General features: G+C 35.4%; 1 protein-coding gene across 1 annotated transcript in view; it reads left to right on the top strand.

The window, feature by feature from the left end:
- Positions 1–17044: 17044 nt before the first annotated feature.
- The window catches only part of LOC5578237 (protein king tubby 2), a 102838-nt gene continuing 92335 nt past the window's right edge, over positions 17045–27547 (top strand). Inside the window, exon 1 of the mRNA XM_021851617.1 lies at positions 17045–17844. Coding sequence (XP_021707309.1) covers positions 17800–17844 — 45 coding nt within the window. The 5' untranslated portion in view covers positions 17045–17799. The remainder of the gene's footprint in view (positions 17845–27547) is intronic.

Here is a 27547-nt window from a genome sequence, read left to right as displayed (position 1 = left end):
TTTCGATGCGGAGATAGTGTGGGTGAAACAGTTATGGAACGCATGGGTAAGAGCGAGACAGAGGTATTGAGTGTTTTGTTGCCTGCCTGCTCGGTCATGTGGGTCGCGTTTGGTTGGGTTAGTGAACGGGACGGGATTACGGTTAGAAACTGCGAGTGTGGTGGTGCGAGATGGTTTGACAAGTGACGATTGGGGTTGCCGCGCGTCGGATTTTGGTCCTTTTTTCTGTGATTGGTCGGGTGGCCCATGCAGCGAATGCGTTATGAATGGATGTACCGACTGTGGGTACACAAAGTACCGTTAAATGATAGTAAAAAGTCGCGTGTAAATCGTTTTTAATGAATGAAAGATTCATTCGACAATGCAAACTCGATTTCTTGAACAGTCGAGTTTGCGCACGGTTGGTACCCGTTGGTTAACGAGCCCAGTCTAGCGTATTGTGAGTAGTGGAATCATAGCCCAACAGAACGAATCTATTATTTTTCACAATTTTTCATCTCAATTTGTCCAAATTGTTTTTTTTTTGCGTCTACGACCTTCAAGTATTTTCAATTTTTTTTTCTGCGAGATTTGACCCTGTGAACTATTTATTAGATTTTTGAACATCAAATTTTGCTGTTCAGAAGTTCCAGGAACAAAATATATTGTGTTCAGATCTTTTATCTCTTATGTGAATCAAGTCAATATCATGTTTTGTTTGTCAGAACTTCGCTTCTACTCGGAATACTTAGCTTAAATGTTTATTCTTGTTTTTCAAAATAACCCTATTCAAAGAAAGCATCAGTTGTGATTTTATATGATATTTTTGTCTTTATTGGTAATTTGAACTGCATTGAAAATGCATTGAATTGCATAATTGGGTCCTAAAATGTTTAATGAAATCTTGTTTTTATTCAATAACACGAAAGAGCACCTTACTGCAACTACTTTAGCAATTTTCCCCGCCCAAATAACGGCTATATCATGTTTAAACTTTAATTTAAAAATTGGGTCCATAAATGAACCTTGACACTTAAGATCATGTTTGACGTTCGCTTAGTCGACAAAAACACCACAGGGGTTTTAGTTTTAACATTTGGAAGAAGTGAGAACTACTATTAAAAAATTCTAAAATATGAAAGCCCCTGACGATGATGGAATTTTCTACATCCTCATCAAGAAACTTCCAGAAAGTAGCTTATCATTCTTAGTTGATATATTTAACAAATGTTTTCAGTTGGCACATTTTCCTGACAAATGGACAAAATGCTAAGGTTGTACCAATTTTAATTTTATAGCTCTTCTAGACATAGAAAAAGCATTCGAAAGTGTTTGTAAAATAAAAAAAAAAACTTTGATTTTCCTACATACACTGTTAGAATAAACCAAAGTTATCTGTCAAATCGTACACTTCAGGTTGTAACCTGTAAATGTATCAGGGTATTGAATTGAGAAATATCCTGAAGAGCTCTCATCAAATAAAATTCTACCTTTGGAATTACTTTACTTATTCCATGACCGATGTTTGGCATTAAAGTCACCAATGTCAACAATTTTTGACTTATTACGAGTCAATTTTTGCAAGCCAGTTTGGAGCAAATTAACTTGCTGTCAAGAGCATTGAAAAGGCAAATCGGCAGCTATGAAAGTGTAACCTTAAAGTTTTAAAAACTTTAGTGAAATGAACGAAATGACGAAAACAGTTGATGTTTTATACGCCTATGAATGATGATTGCAACTCCCCACATGCCCCATCAAGTCGATCATTACGATAAACAAAAAAGTTAGGATCTTTTTTAAGTTTGGATCCAGGTTTTAAATATGTTTCAGAAATAACTGCTATATGCACGTTATAAGCTGTTAGAAAATTAAACAGCTCATCCTCTTTACCATTCAAGGAACGAGCATTCCAATTTGAAATATTTAAATTATTATTTGGATCCATTAGAAAAACGTAATCCAATAACAATTTGATTAGTAAATTTTACACCTACTTGGACTGCTTCAGCCATAGTGGTGGCTTTGAATATTGCATCAATCATTAGATTCAATTGTTCAGTTAGAAAATTAAAATCAGAGGCAGTCATATCACTTGAAGTGGGTAAATTTGATGATTTTCAGTTAGAATTGTCGGTAGACGAAGGGGCGGAGTAGATGTTACCTGTGGCAGTAGGGTTTTTTTTTTTCATTTGATTTGAAACAAGTAGAATGGGTACTCATAGTACGAATAGGGGAGGAGTTCAAATTAGGGATCGTTCAAATATTACGTAATGCAACAGGGGGAGGGAGGGGGTCTTACATAGTGTTACGGTCCATACAAAAAATTAAAATTTCCCATACAAAAGCTGTTACGTGGGGGAGGGAGGGGGTCTGAAATTGGCAAATTTTGCGTTACGTAATATTTGAATGAACCCTTACCGGCTACGATATCTGCAAAGGATTTACCGTGGGATACATTCGAAATTAAAAGATTCGAACGGCTACCCGACGGATTAAAATTAGTTTGTGAATGAGCATGATTATGATCTTCCTGATGGGTATGATTCATGATCAAGCGATCGTTAACTGAAAAATGAGTATTGTTCGATACTCTACCAGGCAAATTCCGGAAACGACCGTTATCGTAACGGATATTATCTTTCATCTGCCTGGCACGAGCCTCAATGACACTCCTTCACGAAGGGCAATCCCCAAAATTAGACATATGATTGTTCCCGCAATTTGAGCATATAAACTTGGTGGTATCTTTCTTCACTGGACAGACATCCTTAGTGTGAGAAGAACCTTCGCAAATCATGCATTTAGCATAACGTAAGTTTTGCTTTTTCTAAAGCTTTAATATTATTTAGTTATTTTTTGTTAAAGTGAACTAAATAATATTCTTGAGGAAGCCCTTTCCGAACAATGCCAGATTGGGTTCTCTTTTTCATAATGATTACTTGGACTGGGGTAAATCCAAGTAAATCATTTATTCAATTTTTGATCTCTTCAGGTGACTTATAGTCACTTGAGAGACCTTTCAAGGCGACTTTGAACAAACGTTCAGTTTTATCGTCATAAGTAAAAAAATCGTGCGTCTTCTCTTCAAGATGTTTGAGAAGAAGTTCGCGATCTTGAGGAGTTTCCGGCAAAACGCGACAGTCTCCTTTTTTTTTGCGAATAGGAAGGAAACCTTGATTCCCCTAATGGAGTTCAAGATCTCCTGCCTAAATCCCCCAAATTCGGAACAACTGACCACGATAGGCGGCACTCTTTGCTTCGGCACTTGAATCAAAGAGCCTGCCCGGATAAAAAATACAATACAAAAACAATATAACGTATTGTAACAGTACCATTCAATATATTGGAAATACAATACAGTATATGAAAAATGACAATACAATTACAGTACAATATATTGTTTTGAACAGTTCACTGTATGGTATATGAGATTTTTGCAATATAATGTATGGGTGGTTAAGTATCGTAACAATACAAATATAAATATTTTCTCATACAAACATTTTGAAAACACAATACGATATAATGTTCATGTATTGTCTTGATTAGCAATTCGTGTATTGTTGTACAATACAAAAACAATTCAACGAACTGTATCATGGTTGCATTCGTCGTTACAGCTAATGTCAAGTAACTTCTAAAAAACTACTAAATTTTACTTTTTGAATATTTTTCACCCAACATTTCTTGCTTTCTGAACTTGTTTTGTTTATTTCTTTCAGCAAAGCTACATATAAAAAAGCAACAGTTGTTTTATGCGAAAATATGAATTTGACCAAAATTGTAAGGTATAGAACCAATTAAAAACAATACAATGTTATGTTACAATATATTATATTGTTTTTGAATTGTATATCCAAACAGGAATAATATTGCTTCGACATTAAATTACATTACGCTGTATTGTATCCAATACGTTATATTGTACATTAATGGTTTATTCCATTCACTGAATGATACGTTTTTATCCGGGTGGACTAGAGGCTGTTTCGATTTGGCGTTCGGAAAATTTGTCTAGAGCATCGAACTGATTGCTAATTTCGACACAATTATCAACATTATTTATTTCACCCTTGGAAGAAAGTTCGCATTCCGGAGAAACGTCCTTTCTTGCATTCTTGCCACGTTTAGTGACAGTTTTAAATCCCACTTTTTTGGAAGGAAGTTGTGAATTCAGAGATTCACTCTTCCTTTTGTTTGTGGTTGCAACCTGGGAGGGAGAAACCAACACTAAATTTGTCTACGTCACAGTGAGCCGAGATTTTGCTGTCACGAACTGTCACTGTGAGCCAGGATCTTAAACAATGGACAAACATGATAAAAGCGCGTAATTAACCAAAGCATATTTTTGCATATCATCAAAAGTAGCAAAAATCGAATTAGAATCAATTCATGTATATTCAAAAGAAACGTCACGAGAGCACCGTTTTTTTTTTCTAATTTAATATAACGTATTGGAATGAGGCTCTTTTTACTGTTTTCAACAAAAACTGAAAATTAAACGCATAGAAAACTGTGGCCCTTTTTCAATGTTTGTCCAGAATGATCGAAGGTACACTACAAATGAAAACTAGCGGTTTTCACCAAGCCTGCCTTGATTGTCGTTGGCAAACTAGAGTTTGGAAAAAAATGTATCAAATTTCGTGTGTAGTATCTGTGCCTCCCTCCCAGGTTGCAACCATGCTTAGTGAATAAACGAGAGAAGACGAGACATCCTAAGAGGTTGTTTCCCAAGACTGTGTCCAAGACGGATTACCACCGCTAGCTTTCGCCAACGGGTCCAACGAACACTCGAAGGCACGGGTCCAAACAAGGATCGTAAAGGGATCAATAGTAGAAAACATAGTACCGTAAAACGGGGTAACTTTGTTTATCGTAATGATCGACTTGATGGGGCATGTGGGGGAGTTGCAATCATCATTCTGTTTTCGTCATTTGAAACTAAAGTTTTTGAAACTTTATGTGTTTCTGTTGAAACACAGCTTGGTAAACTTTCATAGCTGCCTATTTGCCTTTTCAATGCTCTGGACAGCAAGTTAATTTGCTCTAAACTGATTTGCGAAAATTGACTCGCAATAAGTCAAAAATTTTTGTCATTGGTGACTTTAATGCCAAACATCGGTCATGGAATAATTATCAAAGTAATTCCAACGGCAGAATTTTATTTGATGAGTGCTCTTCAGGATATTTCTCAATTCAATACCCTGATAGCCCTACATGTTTTTCCTCTTCTAGAAATCCTTCTACGATTGATTTGGTCTTAACCGACTCTAGTCATCTTTGTAGCCAATTAGTTACTCATGCTGATTTTGATTCTGATCATGTCCCTGTTACATATCAAATATCCCATGAAGCGATTCTCAATCCTATCAGCTCCACTGAAACGTATGTTGACTCTAATCTTGATGTTAACATTTATTTAGAAACTAAACTTGATATTGACAATGCTCTTGAAACTTTAACAAATTCCATTGTTGAAGCCAGGAGCATTGCAATTCTAAAATTTGAAGTAAAATTTGAATCCGTGAATATAGACGATGATCTTAAACTCTTGATCCGTCTTAAAAACGTGAGGAGAAGGCAATTTCAACGCACTCGCGATCCTGATATGAAAATTATTGGCAGGATTTGCAGAAATAAATCAAGAAACGTTTTGTACAATTAAGAAACAAAAATTTTGAAAATAAAATTTCTCAATTGGACCCTGGCTCTAAGCCCTTTTGGAAATTATCTAAAATCTTGAAAAAACCTCAGAAGCCAATACCAGTATTGAAAGAGGAAAACAAATTATTACTAACTAATTGCGAAAAAGCTCAAAAACTTGCTATACAGTTTGAAAGCGCGCACAATTTTAATTTAGGACTTACTAGTCCAATTGAAAATCAAATTCCTCAGGACTTCGCAAGTATTCTAAATCAAGAGAACGTTTTCAAAAATGCCTGGGAGACTGATTTGAAGAAGTTTTCAAGATCGCCGTCGCGATAAACAATCGCGCAATGCACAGTACCAAGAAGAAAGCTCTGCAGAGAATTCAAAATAAAATTTTGAGAATGAGATTCCTCTTTGGTATAGTACCAATGAATTACATAGAATATCCAATGTTGAAACATTGGAACAAATGTCAAAAGCATAATAAATAATTTCAGGCAAAAATCGTTACAATCTTCTATTGCCACGATTAATGCGTTATATGTTTAGTTTAAGTTAGGTTAAGTATATTCAAAGCGTTTTTTTTCTCTTATAAGCAGGTGAAATCAACTCACCTGTAAAAAATCTGAACTGCTACGGCAAATGAAATGTAATATGTTGTTAACAAAATGTTAATAAAATCTTAAATTTGTTTTACCAAATTAGGATGATAGTGTTGTCTAATAACACAGAACACCTAGATATAAGAAATGAATGTAATGTTTGGAACAATACGAATAAAGAAATTTAAAAAAAAAAAACAAAGTGATCAATTTTGCTTCTGTTTACGGTGCTATTTTTTTTTTTCGAAAAAATTCTAGTATTATTACCTTATTTTCCTTTTTTTTTCTTAAAACATATGTTTAATAAACGCTAATTTCCGATTTTAATTGATTTTTTTTTCGAATTTATTTATTATTCATTGGCTATTTCAGGATACGGGGGGGGCTATTTTAGGATACGTGTGGGGAAAATATTATCTTGCCCTAGGAAAAGGATAATGATTACTAGCATTATCCTTTTCCTAGGGCAAGATAATATTTTCCCCACACGTAATCCTCAACCACAACCACCACCTGCCACCTATCCACAGCTGGGTATGCTAGAGAGGCTTGGCCTTTGATGGTGCTTACCGCTGGCTGGTTGCTGTCTGATGTTCCAATCACCAAGAAGAACGCTGTATCGTGTGAGAGAGAACAACAAATCGTTTGAATGAATTTTGAGAGCATTGTTGAATGAACGAGCATCGGAACATAGAAGCAGCATTAATGTTTTGGCTGAGTCCGGAAAGGGGCCCATAAAGCAGCATAACGCTACAGGGGAATGTATTAACACCCGTACACCCAATTCCCCTGAAAAAGTTTGAAATTCAACTTTGACAATGCATCCGTCGTTTTTGAAGCAATCTTGAAATTTGTTTCAGCAATTAATAGATCACCAACCCAAAGTTATAAATCGTAGAAAGAAAATTCAAGAACGTATTTTTAGCATGAGCTCAAAAGTAAAACATTCTTCATAGCGATGGCATGAAGGATTTTCGAGATGAGTTCGCTTACAGAAGTCTACCCGCATAGAAAAACACAATTCGTCTAATAGTCATTACAATATTTCACTTTCAACTGGTACGGTTAATGTATCAGAAACAGTCGATTTTATGTTGGACTATAAAATACCTAAAACTGTTAATTGTACAGAACGGTTTAGGTGATATATACCAAATAGTTACAGTTCATGATACTGTGCAGATATTGTAAAATGATATTGGTATGAATACATGTATCAAACGGTTTAAACATAGCATCACATTTCGTCGAATGATTTTTTCATCTTTCTGTTAAACACGCTCAAAAATTAACTCATAGGTGGTGTGGAAATTATACACAAAACGATCAGCCATTCTTCATCTTTTCATACATATTAACCAATAAAAATTAAAAAAAAAACGAGCTTTCCTTCGGGATCATTCAAATATTACACAACGCAAAATGGAGATAGAGGGGGTCTTACATAGGGCTACGGTCCATACAAAAATTTGAAATTTTCCGTACAAAAACTGTTATTTGGGGATGGAGGGGGTCTAAAATTGTCAAATTTTGCGTTAAATTAATATTTGAATAACCCCTTACTATGTATATTGCTTTCGTCGAAATGTTGCCGAAAAAAGACTATTTTTCGGTTTGTGGATCTTGCAAAGCTATGTATATGTTTTTTGAGAGTGCATTTTTTGTTGTTGTTTTGCTAAGATCGAGAAGAGTGAAAATAAAACTGAAGTTCGGTGCGGAAAAGTAAACAGGAATGCAAATGCATATCGGAAAAGGGTTCCACAGTTCCGCGAAGATTGTCCGTATTTCCGGTGGCTTGGAACCTTCTATCATCGAAGTAATAAACCTCCTTGTTCCTTCGGTGACTGCTCAAACCAACTTTAACCGATGCTGCTGTTATTCGTCGTCCATCTACGAACGTTGTCCACCCACTAGAATCTACACCTGTTATGCGACGATTGGATTTTTCCATGATTTATCGGTAAGTAATTGTAAATTTAACCAAATATGTGTTCCGGAATTAAAAATTCAATGCAAATACTAACTCGGTAACTTGTGTTCTAGGATAGAAACTGGATGATCTTCTCTTCGCGTCGTTTTCCTTATTCTCGCGATCGCGATACCAACTACTAGCAGGCATCCGATGAAAATCAAACAATGCTGGTGCTGATGGTGATAAATTCATGGATATTCTAGTCTAAAACATGAAACGGATCCTGATGATGCAGAGCATATGGGCAACGCGAACTTTTCGAAGATCAATAATGATTCAAAATAGTTAAGGAAGTTAAATTGTTGAATAATAAGAATGATAATGCTTATTGATTCTTTAGTTATTTTCTAGAAAAAAAAAACAACAATGACACAAGTAGTGTGGTAGATCTAATTTTATTTCAAACAGAAACTGCTATAAAATAATTAAAAAAATCTTGATTATTTACTTGTTAATGTTGTACATGTTAAAATTGAAGTAAAAATAGACAACGTACTATTTGTTTCATTTTTTTCTCAAATGTGTTTATCATTTCCAAACTTATAGTAAAAATACAAAAGAGCAATACGGTATACGGTTAAATTACCGTTTACAACTATAAACTAGTCATTATTCATACATTATTCGTTTTTATTACAGCCTTATGGTGTGCCTGTTTCTGAACTGTTTGCCTTACAGTGGATTTGTTGAAAAATGGATGGAATATCTACCATTTGGCTAACTGTCCAAGAAAATCTTCATATTTAAATGGTTACATAACTTAACCGCCTATTACCCACATTGTTATTTGTCAATTTACAATTTCCACAACTGTCAAAATCGTTTGCCGTAGGGTTGGTTTATTGTTATTTTGCATGTTATTACAAATTGTTCAGATACGATCGCAAATGGTTGTAAACACTACGGGAAACAGTACTCGAACGGTTCTTATTTATGCGGGTAGTCAACATGTTTGATTTTTTTTTTTTTTTGATTCCTTTATTAGTATCATTCCAAACAATACATTAATTTCTTATATCTTGTTGTTCTGTGTTTGAAAACACTATCATCTTAATTTGGTAAAACTAAATTAAGCATTTATTAACATTTTGTTAACAACACCTGCTTATAAGAGAGAGAAAAACGCTTTCAATTTGCTTAACCTAACATAACCTAAATATATAACGCATTAATCGCGGCAATAGAATATTGTAACGATTTTTGCCTGAAATTATTAATTATTTTATTTGACATTTGTTCCAATGTTTCAACATTGGATATTCTGTGTAACTCATTAGTACTATACCGGGGAGGAAGTTTCAGAATCATTTTCAAAATTTTATTTTGAATCCTCTGCAGAGCTTTCTTCTTGGTACTTATTACAACAGTCCATATTGGTGCAGCATACAACATGGCTGGCAGTGCGCATCGTACCTTCTTGCTGTGCGTACACGAATTCTCTCTGCTCTTGGAAGTTTTCTTAAAAACTACCTAAAGAAATAAAACAGTACTTTTCAGTGCTACAAAAACAGTGGTTTTCAGTGCTAAAATTAAAAACGGTACTTTTCAGTGCTACTAAAACAGTACTTTCCAGTACCGTAAAACGGGGTAACTTTGATAGTTTTTCGAAGAAAACTTCAATATTTATGCATGCTGTTTCAAAGAATTACAATTTATATTTTTAAAATAAGTACTGACATCCTAGCTATCGATTGCACTTGGTAGATTGCCAAAAGATTTATTCTGAATGGATATATTATTTTTCATATAATCGAAAGTTGGTTTTCTGTTTTGGGGTACCTTTGATAATGGAGTGTAAATCGAACAAAATTGAATGAACTTCGAAACATTTATAGTGCGTGGCATACCTCAAGGCGTTTAACGCTATATGGAAATTTCTGACTTAGATTACAAAAATGGTCCCAGTTTGTAAAAATGGTTTTCGTTAAGAGATTTGAGACCGAATTCATGTTCTACTATGACTAGGCTGTCAAGGATAAGTGACGAACTCATTATGACTTCATCAAATAGTGATCGTAGAACAGATTCTTTGTAAGCGTCGCAAAAATGCTATAATCTTGTATTTTTTTAAATATTAGCCTATAAATCTTCAAATGCACTCGATTACAACAAAAATAGCTTTGACATAAAGTGTCATACAAATACTCTTCACTTTTGCATTCATTTTGCTTAACTATTTAACAGAAACTTCATTATTTCGTTTAGTATATTGTGGGTCTCGCACTATCAAAGTTACCCGCATTATCAAAGTTACCCCGTTTTACGGTACTGGAAAGTACTGTTTTAGTAGCACTGAAAAGTACCGTTTTTAATTTTAGCACTGAAAACCACTGTTTTTGTAGCACTGAAAAGTACTGTTTTATTTCTTTAGGTAGTTTTTAAGAAAACTTCCAAGAGCAGAGAGAATTCGTGTACGCACAGCAAGAAGGTACGATGCGCACTGCCAGCCATGTTGTATGCTGCACCAATATGGACTGTTGTAATAAGTACCAAGAAGAAAGCTCTGCAGAGGATTCAAAATAAAATTTTGAAAATGATTCTGAAACTTCCTCCCCGGTATAGTACTAATGAGTTACACAGAATATCCAATGTTGAAACATTGGAACAAATGTCAAATAAAATAATTAATAATTTCAGGCAAAAATCGTTACAATATTCTATTGCCGCGATTAATGCGTTATATATTTAGGTTATGTTAGGTTAAGCAAATTGAAAGCGTTTTTCTCTCTCTTATAAGCAGGTGTTGTTAACAAAATGTTAATAAATGCTTAATTTAGTTTTACCAAATTAAGATGATAGTGTTTTCAAACACAGAACAACAAGATATAAGAAATTAATGTATTGTTTGGAATGATACTAATAAAGGAATCAAAAAAAAAAAAAAAAATCAAACATGTTGACTACCCGCATAAATAAGAACCGTTCGAGTACTGTTTCCCGTAGTGTTTACAACCATTTGCGATCGTATCTGAACAATTTGTAATAACATGCAAAATAACAATAAACCAACCCTACGGCAAACGATTTTGACAGTTGTGGAAATTGTAAATTGACAAATAACAATGTGGGTAATAGGCGGTTAAGTTATGTAACCATTTAAATATGAAGATTTTCTTGGACAGTTAGCCAAATGGTAGATATTCCATCCATTTTTCAACAAATCCACTGTAAGGCAAACAGTTCAGAAACAGGCACACCATAAGGCTGTAATAAAAACGAATAATGTATGAATAATGACTAGTTTATAGTTGTAAACGGTAATTTAACCGTATACCGTATTGCTCTTTTGTATTTTTACTATAAGTTTGGAAATGATAAACACATTTGAGAAAAAAATGAAACAAATAGTACGTTGTCTATTTTTACTTCAATTTTAACATGTACAACATTAACAAGTAAATAATCAAGATTTTTTTAATTATTTTATAGCAGTTTCTGTTTGAAATAAAATTAGATCTACCACACTACTTGTGTCATTGTTGTTTTTTTTTTCTAGAAAATAACTAAAGAATCAATAAGCATTATCATTCTTATTATTCAACAATTTAACTTCCTTAACTATTTTGAATCATTATTGATCTTCGAAAAGTTCGCGTTGCCCATATGCTCTGCATCATCAGGATCCGTTTCATGTTTTAGACTAGAATATCCATGAATTTATCACCATCAGCACCAGCATTGTTTGATTTTCATCGGATGCCTGCTAGTAGTTGGTATCGCGATCGCGAGAATAAGGAAAACGACGCGAAGAGAAGATCATCCAGTTTCTATCCTAGAACACAAGTTACCGAGTTAGTATTTGCATTGAATTTTTAATTCCGGAACACATATTTGGTTAAATTTACAATTACTTACCGATAAATCATGGAAAAATCCAATCGTCGCATAACAGGTGTAGATTCTAGTGGGTGGACAACGTTCGTAGATGGACGACGAATAACAGCAGCATCGGTTAAAGTTGGTTTGAGCAGTCACCGAAGGAACAAGGAGGTTTATTACTTCGATGATAGAAGGTTCCAAGCCACCGGAAATACGGACAATCTTCGCGGAACTGTGGAACCCTTTTCCGATATGCATTTGCATTCCTGTTTACTTTTCCGCACCGAACTTCAGTTTTATTTTCACTCTTCTCGATCTTAGCAAAACAACAACAAAAAATGCACTCTCAAAAAACATATACATAGCTTTGCAAGATCCACAAACCGAAAAATAGTCTTTTTTCGGCAACATTTCGACGAAAGCAATATACATAGTAAGGGGTTATTCAAATATTAATTTAACGCAAAATTTGACAATTTTAGACCCCCTCCATCCCCAAATAACAGTTTTTGTACGGAAAATTTCAAATTTTTGTATGGACCGTAGCCCTATGTAAGACCCCCTCTATCTCCATTTTGCGTTGTGTAATATTTGAATGATCCCGAAGGAAAGCTCGTTTTTTTTTAATTTTTATTGGTTAATATGTATGAAAAGATGAAGAATGGCTGATCGTTTTGTGTATAATTTCCACACCACCTATGAGTTAATTTTTGAGCGTGTTTAACAGAAAGATGAAAAAATCATTCGACGAAATGTGATGCTATGTTTAAACCGTTTGATACATGTATTCATACCAATATCATTTTACAATATCTGCACAGTATCATGAACTGTAACTATTTGGTATATATCACCTAAACCGTTCTGTACAATTAACAGTTTTAGGTATTTTATAGTCCAACATAAAATCGACTGTTTCTGATACATTAACCGTACCAGTTGAAAGTGAAATATTGTAATGACTATTAGACGAATTGTGTTTTTCTATGCGGGTAGACTTCTGTAAGCGAACTCATCTCGAAAATCCTTCATGCCATCGCTATGAAGAATGTTTTACTTTTGAGCTCATGCTAAAAATACGTTCTTGAATTTTCTTTCTACGATTTATAACTTTGGGTTGGTGATCTATTAATTGCTGAAACAAATTTCAAGATTGCTTCAAAAACGACGGATGCATTGTCAAAGTTGAATTTCAAACTTTTTCAGGGGAATTGGGTGTACGGGTGTTAATACATTCCCCTGTAGCGTTATGCTGCTTTATGGGCCCCTTTCCGGACTCAGCCAAAACATTAATGCTGCTTCTATGTTCCGATGCTCGTTCATTCAACAATGCTCTCAAAATTCATTCAAACGATTTGTTGTTCTCTCTCACACGATACAGCGTTCTTCTTGGTGATTGGAACATCAGACAGCAACCAGCCAGCGGTAAGCACCATCAAAGGCCAAGCCTCTCTAGCATACCCAGCTGTGGATAGGTGGCAGGTGGTGGTTGTGGTTGAGGATTACGTGTGGGGAAAATATTATCTTGCCCTAGGAAAAGGATAATGCTAGTAATCATTATCCTTTTCCTAGGGCAAGATAATATTTTCCCCACACGTATCCTAAAATAGCCCCCCCGTATCCTGAAATAGCCAATGAATAATAAATAAATTCGAAAAAAAAATCAATTAAAATCGGAAATTAGCGTTTATTAAACATATGTTTTAAGAAAAAAAAAGGAAAATAAGGTAATAATACTAGAATTTTTTCGAAAAAAAAAAAAATAGCACCGTAAACAGAAGCAAAATTGATCACTTTGTTTTTTTTTTTTAAATTTCTTTATTCGTATCGTTCCAAACATTACATTCATTTCTTATATCTAGGTGTTCTGTGTTATTAGACAACACTATCATCCTAATTTGGTAAAACAAATTTAAGATTTTATTAACATTTTGTTAACAACATATTACATTTCATTTGCCGTAGCAGTTCAGATTTTTTACAGGTGAGTTGATTTCACCTGCTTATAAGAGAAAAAAAACGCTTTGAATATACTTAACCTAACTTAAACTAAACATATAACGCATTAATCGTGGCAATAGAAGATTGTAACGATTTTTGCCTGAAATTATTTATTATGCTTTTGACATTTGTTCCAATGTTTCAACATTGGATATTCTATGTAATTCATTGGTACTATACCAAAGAGGAATCTCATTCTCAAAATTTTATTTTGAATTCTCTGCAGAGCTTTCTTCTTGGTACTGTGCATTGCGCGATTGTTTATCGCGACGGCGATCTTGAAAACTTCTTCAAATCAGTCTCCCAGGCATTTTTGAAAACGTTCTCTTGATTTAGAATACTTGCGAAGTCCTGAGGAATTTGATTTTCAATTGGACTAGTAAGTCCTAAATTAAAATTGTGCGCGCTTTCAAACTGTATAGCAAGTTTTTGAGCTTTTTCGCAATTAGTTAGTAATAATTTGTTTTCCTCTTTCAATACTGGTATTGGCTTCTGAGGTTTTTTCAAGATTTTAGATAATTTCCAAAAGGGCTTAGAGCCAGGGTCCAATTGAGAAATTTTATTTTCAAAATTTTTGTTTCTTAATTGTACAAAACGTTTCTTGATTTATTTCTGCAAATCCTGCCAATAATTTTCATATCAGGATCGCGAGTGCGTTGAAATTGCCTTCTCCTCACGTTTTTAAGACGGATCAAGAGTTTAAGATCATCGTCTATATTCACGGATTCAAATTTTACTTCAAATTTTAGAATTGCAATGCTCCTGGCTTCAACAATGGAATTTGTTAAAGTTTCAAGAGCATTGTCAATATCAAGTTTAGTTTCTAAATAAATGTTAACATCAAGATTAGAGTCAACATACGTTTCAGTGGAGCTGATAGGATTGAGAATCGCTTCATGGGATATTTGATATGTAACAGGGACATGATCAGAATCAAAATCAGCATGAGTAACTAATTGGCTACAAAGATGACTAGAGTCGGTTAAAACCAAATCAATCGTAGAAGGATTTCTAGAAGAGGAAAAACATGTAGGGCTATCAGGGTATTGAATTGAGAAATATCCTGAAGAGCACTCATCAAATAAAATTCTGCCGTTGGAATTACTTTGATAATTATTCCATGACCGATGTTTGGCATTAAAGTCACCAATGACAAAAATTTTTGACTTATTGCGAGTCAATTTTCGCAAATCAGTTTAGAGCAAATTAACTTGCTGTCCAGAGCATTGAAAAGGCAAATAGGCAGCTATGAAAGTTTACCAAGCTGTGTTTCAACAGAAACACATAAAGTTTCAAAAACTTTAGTTTCAAATGACGAAAACAGAATGATGATTGCAACTCCCCCACATGCCCCATCAAGTCGATCATTACGATAAACAAAAATGTTAGGATCTTTTTTTAGTTTGGATCCAGGTTTTAAATAAGTTTCGGTAATAACTGCTATATGTACGTTATTAGCTGTAACAAAATTCCAATTTAAAATATTTAAATTATTATTTGGATCCATTAGAAAAACGTAATCCAATAACAATTTGATTAGTAAATTTTACACCTACTTGGACTGCTTCAGTCATAATGGTGGCTTTGAACATTGCATCAATCATTAGATTCAATTGTTCAGTTAGAAAATTAAAATCAGAGGCAGACATGTCACTTGAAGTGGGTACACTATCTGATGATTTCCCATTAGAATTGTCGGTAGACGAAGAGGCGGAGTAAGAGTTACCTGTGGCGGTAGGGTTTTTTTTCCATTTGATTTGAAACAAGTAGAATGGGTACTCATATAACGAATAGGGGAGGAGTTCAAATTACCTGCTACGATATCGGCAAAGGATTTACCGTGGGTAAATACATTCGAAATTAAAAGATTAGAACGGCTACCCGAAGGATTAAAATTAGTTTGTGAATGAGCACGATTATGATCTTCCTGATGGGTATGATTCCTAATCAAGCGATCGTTAACTGAAAAATGAGTATTGTTCGATACTCTACCAGGCAAATTCCGGAAACGACCGTTATCGTAACGGATATTATCTTTCATCTGCCTGGCACGAGTCTCAATGACTCTTTTGCGTGAAGGGCAATTCCAAAAATTTGACTTATGATTAGCCCCGCAATTCGAGCATATAATTTTGGTGGTATCTTCCTTCACTGGACAAACGTCCTTGGCGTGAGAAGAACCTCCGCAAATCATGCATTTAGCATCCATGCGACAATTTTTTGTACCATGACCCCACTTTTGGCACCGACGGCACTGAGTGGGGTTCTGGTAATTTCCTCCAGGTTTCTGGAAATGTTCCCATGTCACACGGACATCGAACAAAAGTTTTGCTTTTTTCTAAAGCTTCAATATTATTTAGTTCTTTTTTGTTAAAGTGAATTAAATAATATTCTTGGGAAAGCCCTTTCCGAACAATGCCAGATTGATTGCTTGGACTGGGGAAAATCCAAGTAAATAATTTATTCCATTTTTGATCTCTTCAGGTGACTTATAGTCACTTGAGAGACCTTTCAAGACGACTTTGAACAAGCGTTCAGTTTTGTCGTCATAAGTATAAAAATTGTGCTTCTTCTCTTCAAGATGTTTGAATTGAAGTTCGCGATTTAAAAATAGTACTGAAAAGTACTGTTTAGTAGCACCGAAAAGTACCGTTTTTAATTTTAGCACTGAAAAGTACTGTTTTTTGGCACTGAAAAGTACTGTTTTATTGCTTTAGGTAGTTTTAAAGAAAACTTCCAAGAGCAGAGAGAATTCGTGTACGCACAGCACGAAGGTACGATGCGCACTAAAATTTGATCACTATTTTACAACTAGTTGTTATATTATCCTTTGGAATTCAAATATTGTTAAAACATTTTTGACAAAATCAGTACCTCATTGCACTTTATTAGTATATTTATTGATTTTTTAAATAAGATTTATCATTTCATAAAAGTAGTCCTTAAATGCTTGAAAGTTCGGCTGCCGTTTCATTATATCCAGCTCTTATGTTCGTTACTCAGAGAGAGAACCAACCAGCAGTGGCGTTCATTGTCTGTTAGGGCGTGCAGCTGGTAGGACGTTAAAACGGGAATCTCCGTGGTTGCATCAGAGAGTCTCTGTCCTATACGGGTCTCAATCGGGCACAATCCAGACCACTGTCCACTTTAGTGTTGTTGGGTCACAAGAAAGCGTAGAATTTAGTGAATTTCTAGTGGATGTTTAAATAAGTGTTACGCAGAGTGGTTCTTTGGCGCTAAGAAGTATCCGTACGAAGCAGCCTTATCCAACATCTAGGTGCAATAGTGGCGTATAGTGGCTAGAATAATGTAACGATACACAGGACGGCTTGTGTAGTTGAAGTCGTTTGGTCGCTCGGTGTTAGAATCGTTTCAGGCCAAGGGGAGGTTGGGGAGATATAACTATCGAATGCAATCGCGAATGCGTCGTCGTCCGTTTGACATATATCGATAAAATAGTTTGCTGGACGACCGACGAGGGGCCGGATCGGATACAGTCTTTTCGTGTGTGTATTCTGAATACAATCGAAGTGGAATAGTGGTTTGTTGTCTACAGCAGCGAAGCAGTGAATGACGAGTCATACTACTGATTGTACACCGCAAAGCATTTACGCGGTGTTTGTGAAGGAAGTGCTTTTTCCTTAAATTCAATTTACGTGTATCCTACCTACGGTGCAAGGAGGATAGTGTGCCAAGAAGTGTTCGAATCGAGCCCGGAGTCCCATTCATCAGTTATCCTTGTGGAAGTGCAGCAAAATAGCAGCCGAAGCAGACAACATGAGTGCAATCAATAACAGCAGACACCAGAAGCTGGAACAGCAAGTAAATAAGCGGATAAATAGTCTAGATTTTTTATTCTTTCGTGCCTTTTAATCGCCAAATGGAAGTAGGTACAGTGATGGACAAAATTTTTAAGAGCACATCATTTATTTTTTTCATACACGCTGAACTGCTAGATGTAGCATTTGGAGTGACAAACACGCCAAGGTTGAAAACCACTATAATAAAAATAATAATATTTGTCGTAGTGTTTTTTAATCATTTGGTGAATCATTTCATTTCACTTTTAAATTTTAAAGTCCTCGCTGGAATAGAGCCTGCTTTTCAGCTTAGTGTTCTTATGAGTACGTCCACAGTTATTAACTAAGAGCTTTCTTTGTCAAAGTTGCCATTTTTGCGTTTGAATATCGTGTGGCATGTACAATAATACTCTATGCCCAGGGAAATCAAGGAAATTTCCGTTACGAAAAGATCCTGGACCGATTCTCAAAATATTACATTCGTAAAAAAAATCAGAAGAACATACCTTCGATAAAACATTTGCAGCTTTTTCGATTTTCTATACAAAATGACCAACTTTGGTAAGCTATATCTCAGTTATTTATGGACCGATTTGAATGACATTTTGGCAGAACATCAGACATAACTTGAATTTTCACATATATTTTTGAGTGATTTTACCGATTTTTCCAATCACAAGTTCAAAAGCAGTAACGGTTTGACTAAAGTGAATTTTTTGACGATTTTTAATTAATGACATAACTAAACAAATTGAAGGAATAGCTTCATGGTATCTTCAGTAAAGTAGTAGATTTTAACGAGATGAACAAGTTTGCTGAAGACAGTTTTTGTGTAGGGTTATCTGATTTTGAGATAAACAGTTTTGAATTTTTCGTCGAAAATTACACTTTTATTACTTATATACTCGTGATTGGAAAAAATATTCAAAAATATATGTTAATATTCAAGTTATATCTGATGTTCTGTGAGAATTTCATTCGAATCGGTCGATAAATAACTGAGATATAGCTTACCAAAGTTGGTCATTTTGTATGGAAAATCGAAAAAAAAATCAAATGTCTTGTCCAATACTGTAGATATTCGATCCTTGATAAAATGTGTGGGAAATGCATAAGACAACTACTGAAAAAAACAGTGTTCTTTCAAATCTACAGTTGTTTTTAGAATAATACACTCAGCGAAATAAAAATATCACCTCACCTGATGGTTTACAAAAATTATATACATTATCTTTCTGATGATAGCTTAAAAATTAGCGCACATATGAAGATGAAGAATAATAAATGAAAATAAAACAGTGATTTCTAATTGCTCAAAATGTCATGCAGTATGGCAAAAAATAAAGTTTAAAGAACATGGTCTCTCGTGTTATTACATAAAAACAAGATTTCTGTAAAATTTTCGACCCTATTGTGTCTTTCAGCACAAAGGCAAGAAGTTTAAAGGTATGATGTGGATTTGATCGCATTGATGGCCTAAATATTCACAACTAGCTCCACAAAAAGTTCGTTACATTGGGTAAGACTTATGAGTTACCCATAGTACTATTTTTGAAAGGTTTTTTTTTACATCTCTACATTCTTGAATAGCGTATGTTCTAAAATATCAAGAAGTCTCAGTGGCGCAACCAAGGGGGGGTTTTGGGGGTCAACCCCAGAGCAGATTTATTTTGACAGCACTATAGGCCCAAACGCAATGATAGCGGAACGGCAACGGAATGCGGAACCGGTTCGCCAGCATGAATCACAACATCTCGACTGAGCTGACAACGAATGAAATTGGATCAACACTGAGTCGACAAGCTGATCATAGTTCATGCTGGCGAACCGGTTCCGCATTCCGTTGCCGTTCCGCTATCATTGCGTTTGGGCCTTATCAAATATATTTTTGAAATTCAACACTCAAATCCACAAATACCGGAGCAGTAAGTTGTATGAACAATTATGTTGTTCTAAGATGTGGCTTATTTGACGACCTTATATGGGTTCAGAAACCTTCGTTAGCTCTCTTTTTTTCATAAATAACCTAGATGTTTTTGAAGAGAAGTCTCTCAAACAAACATGCAAGAATGTATGCATACCGAAAACATTTAAAAAGCTGATACAGGTAAAATTCGATGCTTTAAAAAATATTTTAGTTGGCTCAGAACTTAGCTAGGAAATTCACGGCAAAATTATTTAAATTTTGCTTGTGATCAAGGTGATAAATTTAAGATTGCAAGGTCCCATAATTTTGGCTATATTTTACCCAGAAATACACATTTTTAGTAAAAACATACTTCATATGTGTAAATTAAGCAGAACTCAATCAAATATTTTCTGCATGCAAAATTTAAAACCAAAATAGCAAGCCAAAAAGACGTCCAAGGTAACGGTTATAAAATGTTTGGTGGAGCTTCGATGAATATCGAGATGAATAAACCAATTTCATAAGCAAATACTGGAATTCACTGTGTTTTTCATATGAATTCTCCAAATTTGACTAACTTCGCGGCATTTCACGGAGTTCCTCATATTTCGCGGCAAAGGCTAAAATTTGAGGATTTAGCAGCTTCCGTGAAATTTCCATTGTCCCTATTTATGACCTTCAGAGAGCACGTGAATTTCTGGAGAAGCAATTCTTTAGTTTTAACGATCACAAATAAAAATCTTAGGAAAGACCGAGGGAGATCGTGGTTCCGTTGCTAAGCTGAAAAATAACAAACTTTCGTCTACTATCTGGAAATGCTTCAACATCTGCAATGCTGATTTGCCATCGACAAACTGCTGATAATAGTTTCAATACTCCTTACTGAGACTTGCACTGAAATATCATTTTTCGTTTAAAAACTTGAAAACGTATGTAAGGAACAGAACAGACGAAGAGTTATTGAACGCTTTTTAATGGTATTTGATACTTGAAGGTTTACTCATATCCAACAAACGTATTTCGGAAAACTTTTGGAAAATTTCACCAGGTACAACAGATTTCCTTAGAGTAGCGTTTCATATTCATATAAAATTTAAAATTCATATAAAAATGGATGCCGAAAAAAGTTTAATTTTGCATATGGTGTTACGTTTTTTCTTAAATGTTAATTTAGCAATATTTTTAAATTTTTCTGTTCGAAATGTTTACCCTCGTTTTATTTTCCCAAAAACACATTATCTTCAAGTTCACAAAACCCCCCCCTAGAGCCAAATCCTGGTTGCGCTACTGAGAAGTCTACATAATCAAAAACAAGAAATCAATGTTTTTCAAAACTTGTAAAACTTGAATTTTCTCAAAATTTGAACCTTAAATTTTTATTTCTGAATCTTTATTGAATCAAAATCAGATACTTCTTGGTAAACTTTAAAGTGGTCCATGTCAATAAGCCATTTTTTTTCAATATACTGCTTCGCGTTGAAAAATGGGTTAACCAAGGTGCGAAGTTTGATTTTTCACCAACTTCACCGCGTCGCGATTCGCTTTGCTTTACTGCGCATCTATGCCCTCCGCCGTGTGCATTATGCGCACTATTGAGAATCGAGTTGCGACGCGGCAACTGACGTTGGTCAAAAATCAAACTTCGCACGTTGGTTAACCCATTTTTCAACGGTACACCCAGGTCCGTCCCACTCGGGCTCAGATTGAGTACCACTTCTAGTACTGCATTTAATCCCTTGGTAGTGCAAAGGGTACCCAAGTTTGACAGATCGCAGTACACTTCTCACGGCATTCTAGATTACCTTATGAGCCGTAAAATTTTGGGCAACTGCAAGGGACATGGAGGTCTTCAATTTGGTACACCCACAATCAAATAATTCAGAGATTTGACAAACGTGACAATGAAATGTGTTAACTACATAACTATGCTGATGACGGACTTTTTTGAACGTCTAGGGATTTTAACTAAACCAAAAAAAAAAAAAGATTTTATTGAGATAATGGCGTAATAGGTTAAATTATTAAAAAATGATAGTTTTTGAGAAAAATGACAATCATTTTTAAATTTAACACATTTCTTGATCCAAAATTTGGCTAGAATCTACTGGTCTGTATTCGTTTATATGTAAGATTAGTATTTCTTTAGATTTGTTTTGGTTATAGAAATTTGCTATAATTTTGGTTTTATTGGTACAAGGAAATATGGCAAAAACATATTTGGATTATTTTAGCCTAAAAACAAAAAAAAAAAATATATCGCCAAAGTAATAGAACAAAACCAAATTTAAATAGTGATGCTATTATTATTTCGCACCCGATTTGAATCTATGCTGAAATGTTAATTCCTAGTCCTTACCAGTTTAAAAAAATACGGACACCGTCTTCAGCAATTCATAGCTGCACAGACTGTAAATTAACACTAGACAACGGACAAGCATACTTCAGTGGCACAGCCGAGAAACATTCTTGACGAAAAGTTTCAACGGCTGAAGCGGGATGATACGATGCGCTTAAATGCCTGACGACACTGACCGCGGTTCCGGGTCATTTGGCCGAACGCCATTTGGCCGAATGCCGTTTGGCCGAAATTGAAAACAATTATGAACTTCAGTTAGCATGCTTAAGCTGCATTTAAAAGAAACAGTTTATTCTCAAAGAAGGATAAATCAGCATTGATATACAGCTCTTTAGTATTAGTTCAAGAATGCTGAAAAAAGAACATGATAAAATTGGTGATAGCTGCCAGCAGAGGTTTTCGGATTTCAATTGTAGTCAGCTTTTGACAGTAGCTGAAACGGTCTACGACTTATTCTTCCTTCTGTAGCATCGGTTTGCTTCAATGCTTTGAATCGTACTATGTAAATTATTCCGGTGTTGTCTTCTTCTTTTCACAACAGAGAAACAATAAGCCTATTTGTCGTAAGTGTTCACCGGGTCGTTCGATTTACTGATATACGCAACCAACGACGAGGAATGATACTTTGGGAAGAATAACATCTCACCTAAGTTTACCCTTATTCTAAAAATATGTTTTTAATAAGACACTTCATGAGCGTAATAATTTCAATAAAATACGTAATTGATTCAAATATGAGGGAACAGCCAATGATCAAAAGAAGGAAAAATCTAGCAAAAGAAGGAAAAATTATAGCAGTATAACTACAAAGGACCGCCGATGATTTAAAGAAGGTAAAATTAAGAGGTAAAGGTAAAAGTTTTGACACGATTTTACAAATTCGTCCTGAATCAAGGGATCTTATTAATTATTCTCAGTTATTCAATTATTCTGAATTATTTAATATAGCGACAAACATGACGCATCATGATGTTCGGCCACATCTTAAAAACCTACAAATTATTTAGCTGATCAGTTATTGGGCCACACTTATGAATCCTACTCACCAGCGTTGAAGCCATTTGTGCCAAACGGCATTCGGCCAAACGACCCGTTCGGCCAAACGGCATTCGGTTAAACGGCATTCGTCTAAACGGCATTCGGCCACCCTAACCGCACGGCCACGAGGCCTAATATTGCTTGAGTATATGTGAAACTCATGAGAGCTCATTTCACAGTGATATGCCCAAGAAACTTTAAGTAGTAGTGGAAGAACCAGGCCCCGATACCTTTTTACTAGTCTTGTTTTGGACCTAATTTTCTATCTCACTTTTCTGGCATATGATATGATTTTTTTTACCATGGATGAATGTAGTACGTCGTACTGATATGAATCTTGAAAACTAATCGGGAGTAATCTGTAAAAAATGTCATTTTATGGTCTTAAAATAAGCATGGGTCCATTATGCCCCGAATTCCCCTACATATGTTTTTTTTGTTTTCGCCATTCATTAAAAATCTTTTGTGTGGTTCTACACTGCAGATGATGACGTATTTTTTAAATCTTCTATCAAAAACTTCTCGAGACAAAAATACAAAACTAGCTTTAAGTATAAGTCGTATTTTTCCCCCTTGTCCATGGATCGCATCACCGACCAAAGGTGACTCCAAGATCTTTTCCTCCCTCACTAATAAACACTAATAAACCGTCCCTTTCCTCGTACTTTGTAGTTGTATCTTTCACTTGCTTCTATCTTCTACTCTCAATCTATCACACTCACACTCTAGTCGTTCATAGCAAACGCTAGAACTAGAGACGGACAAGAAACCGTTTCCTTATGCTTTCACTCTATCGTCATTATAGCACGTCTTTCCATACGCCTGATTCATAGGCAGTCTGCTAACCAAAGAGCAAACCTCACTGCCATGCCTTTTCCCCAACCCATACACTCCCGCGTGAACTTGCGTAGACCCAGTGGTATATATGGTCTACTGTGGGAGCCAGTTTAACGTTCAACGCTCCGTCATTACGTGTCATCATCGAAACTTCAAAAGCAGTTTTTCTGTTCAAAACTAAAAATTATTCGATGAAAATGTGTTCACTGTGTTCCGGTTGGAGAATAGAATACAGTGAACACATTTTCCTGTAAATTTTCTTGATTTTTAACGAAAAAACTGCTTTTGAAAATTCCGAAATCAATGACGGATCCTGCTCCCTTAATGCATCATCAATTCCTCTCCCTTTCCATCATTGCTACCTAAAATTAGAAGATCACCAGCAGTTATACACTAAGGATGTCTGTTAGTCTGTTGCGGCCAATCAAGTTCAAGTTCTTTTCCTATGAACTTGGTCCAAAATATGTAACAAATAATCTTTAGGCAAAAAAGCGAGGTGGCCAAAATTCATGTGATAACAACAACTACATTTGATCAAATCAAAAGATTTATAAAACTCAGAGGCACTCTAAAAATAAAAATTTTAATAGTTAAAATGTAAACTTTTATACTATATATTGACTTTTATATTAAATTTTGTACTATAATTATGAAGCACCAACTTCCCTAAGGAACTACAGAGAAGAAAATAACGAGTAACGTGTTAAACATATAAAACTATTGAGATATAAAAATGTCTGATAATATGTTATGTGTTTGAAAATTCTCAATATGATTCATTTCTATGATTGAATTTTAATGATTTAAATGTCACTCAAACCTTAAAATGTGGTTGTGCTTTTAAACTTGAAATTTATTTCCCAGAGTTAAGAAACAGTTTAAAACAATTTGGTGGAGTGAGAACTACCATACCTCAAACATTAACATTCCAGCTTATTATTTTTGATCCTTCTATGTGCTGAAGCCCTCCTTAGCCGAGTGGTTAGAGTCCGCGGCTTAAAAGCAATGTGCACACTTAAAATAAATATTCTGTGAAATAAACCACCGAAACTGAACTGTAAACAACAAAAATACGAATTTTCCAGCGAAATCTACTATTTTACCGACAAAATCCGTGAAATCAACTATTTTACCGGAGAAAATCCGTGAAATCTATGATTTTACCGGAAAAAATCCGCGAAACAAACAATTTTACTGTAACCCTGTGAAATACTAACGAACAGTTCGGTAACATCATTATTTTCACCGAACATCTGTGAAATCGTGACAGTCGCACTGGCAGGCATGAGCTTCCTTTTGTTTTAGTTTTTGCACACGACTAACAAGCAGTGAAAGCTGGCGTAATGGTAGCAAGCCTACTTCCTGATCGGTAGGTCGGGAGTTCGATTGCCGATCTGAACCATTTTCTCGTTTTTCTTTATGATTTTGTTCCCAGATTTTACAGATTGTTCGGTGATTTTTCACCGAAGCTTTAGCTGTTGAGATTACAGTGAAATTTCACCGTAATCCGTAATTTTTTTAAGTGTGTGGAAGTGTTCATTGAACACTTAGCTGAGAAGCAGGCTTTGTCCCAGTGAGGACGTAAGGTCAAGAAGATGTGCTGCAAATGCGTTATTTACAAAATCACCACAATAGATGCTCATAAAGCTATGTCCGTCACTGTATATATTTGTTTGGGTTTCCTCTGCGGGTTGTTGTTGTCGTCATCGTTGAGTGATATAACCGATGACAGAGAACTGCTTTGATTCTGAACCACTGAGGTGGGTAATAAACACGGATTAAAGGGCATTATGGAGCGGAATTATTATGTATCACCAATCACTGTACTCTGTAGTTCAGAAATAAAGCGTAAATAGTGGGCACTAAATCAACGGTAAAAAATGCGGAGGTCTTCGCAATGGGAATTAATTTCCCGCAGTGGCGCTCCAGTACACCTCATACTCTGTAGCTAGATACTCGACTATTTTGTGTAGGTACAGAAATCCTTCCACTATAGCGAGTTGAAGGGTTTCTAATGTTGAGGATGACTGTAATATTCGAAACATTTCATGTGTTGTTAATCTATTGTTCAAGATCGGATTTTAGCTTAAAGAAGGATGAAAGTGTCTTTTATGAACAAGAAAGATTTACCATTTAATTAAACTCTTGACACATTTTAAAAACGTAAGTGAGGAGAAAGCATTATTAACGTACTCGAAATTCTTCATACAATATATTGAAGATTTGTACAATATCAGTCATATCAGCTGATGGCTGATGTGCTAAAACTATCAATATCACTAGCGAGCTATCAATATCACTCTTATTTGACAACCAACAGCAATGAAGCGACACCGCACTCTAGATCTAAATCACTGCAGAATGAGTGACCACGTGGTAATTATCTAAGCTATTAATGTTTTTCAGTGACCCTCACATAGTTTCAATCCATCTACAGCACTGTCAAAAATATCGAACTGATAAATTGCCATTTCATTTGCTTGATTTAATACTAAACTTAACCCATCAGTGATACCCATAGTCTATCGACATCAATGCACTAGGGGAAAAACACTAACTTTCAACCTATAAGAATTCCGTGCCAATTTTCGGATTTTCATACAAAGTAGGCTATCGTATGAATGGGACGAACATTATTGCTCTTCCCCTAGTGATGGAGTGGACAGCATGATGATATAGAATGATCCGAATTGTATCGCAGTCGGCCTGTACAAAACAGCAAATTTTAAGCGTTGATAGTGACTAAAATACCACTTATATTAAATCCAAAACTATTCGAGTGTTTACTACTTCTGAGCCAGTCCGGACTGTGTCATCACCGTCGGGTTTTATTCAAATCGGATAGGAAACCCCACAGAACATAGAACACCCATCACGAGGGGGGCGCTACAAATGGGTCATCATAATCGATTTTTTCGTATCCCCAAACCACGGGGCGCAATTGCAGCTGTCGCGTTATGTTTGCCTTGTTCTCAACTGGTGTTGGTGTAGCTACCAGAGAAGAGGACTATCAACAATAACTAAAAAGCCGAGCTGAGCGGCTATAATACGCTACGGCCGCGTCTTTCGCTGCGGAATGATAGAGCAGTCATCGCCATTGCGCTTGGTTGTACGTTAGGGTGGTTCATCATGTTAAAACTAGAAAATCATAAGTTTCATCCTTAAAATTTATTAATTTGGACTCCGTGAGCAGCAGGAGCATATTGACAAGAGCAATCGAAGTTGCACAGAGATTTAATAAATGGGACTTGGGATTAGCTTAGCATTCTCAATGTGCACAAATAGAGAGCTCAAAATTTAAAAGTCAATAACGGTATCGGCCACGTCCTTACGGTCATGGGAGAAGGGAAGGAATGTTAGTTAGACAGCCATTCTGAATCAACTAGCTCGAACAATGATAGTCCTTAACTTACTGAACAACTTTGCCGAAGACACCATCCTTCTAAATGGTCAAATTCCTGAAATATCTGCAAAACAAGAGCACAGATAACAGACGTTGAAGTCCGATTGTAAAACTGTGTAAGACAATTAACGGTCATTTTGAATGGCAACACAAGTAGCAATATCGTGGTGGCGCTGTCATCG

Source organism: Aedes aegypti, chromosome 3, assembly GCF_002204515.2.
Source record: "Aedes aegypti strain LVP_AGWG chromosome 3, AaegL5.0 Primary Assembly, whole genome shotgun sequence".
NCBI lineage: Eukaryota > Metazoa > Arthropoda > Insecta > Diptera > Culicidae > Aedes > Aedes aegypti.
This window is presented reverse-complemented; position numbering and strand designations above follow the sequence as displayed.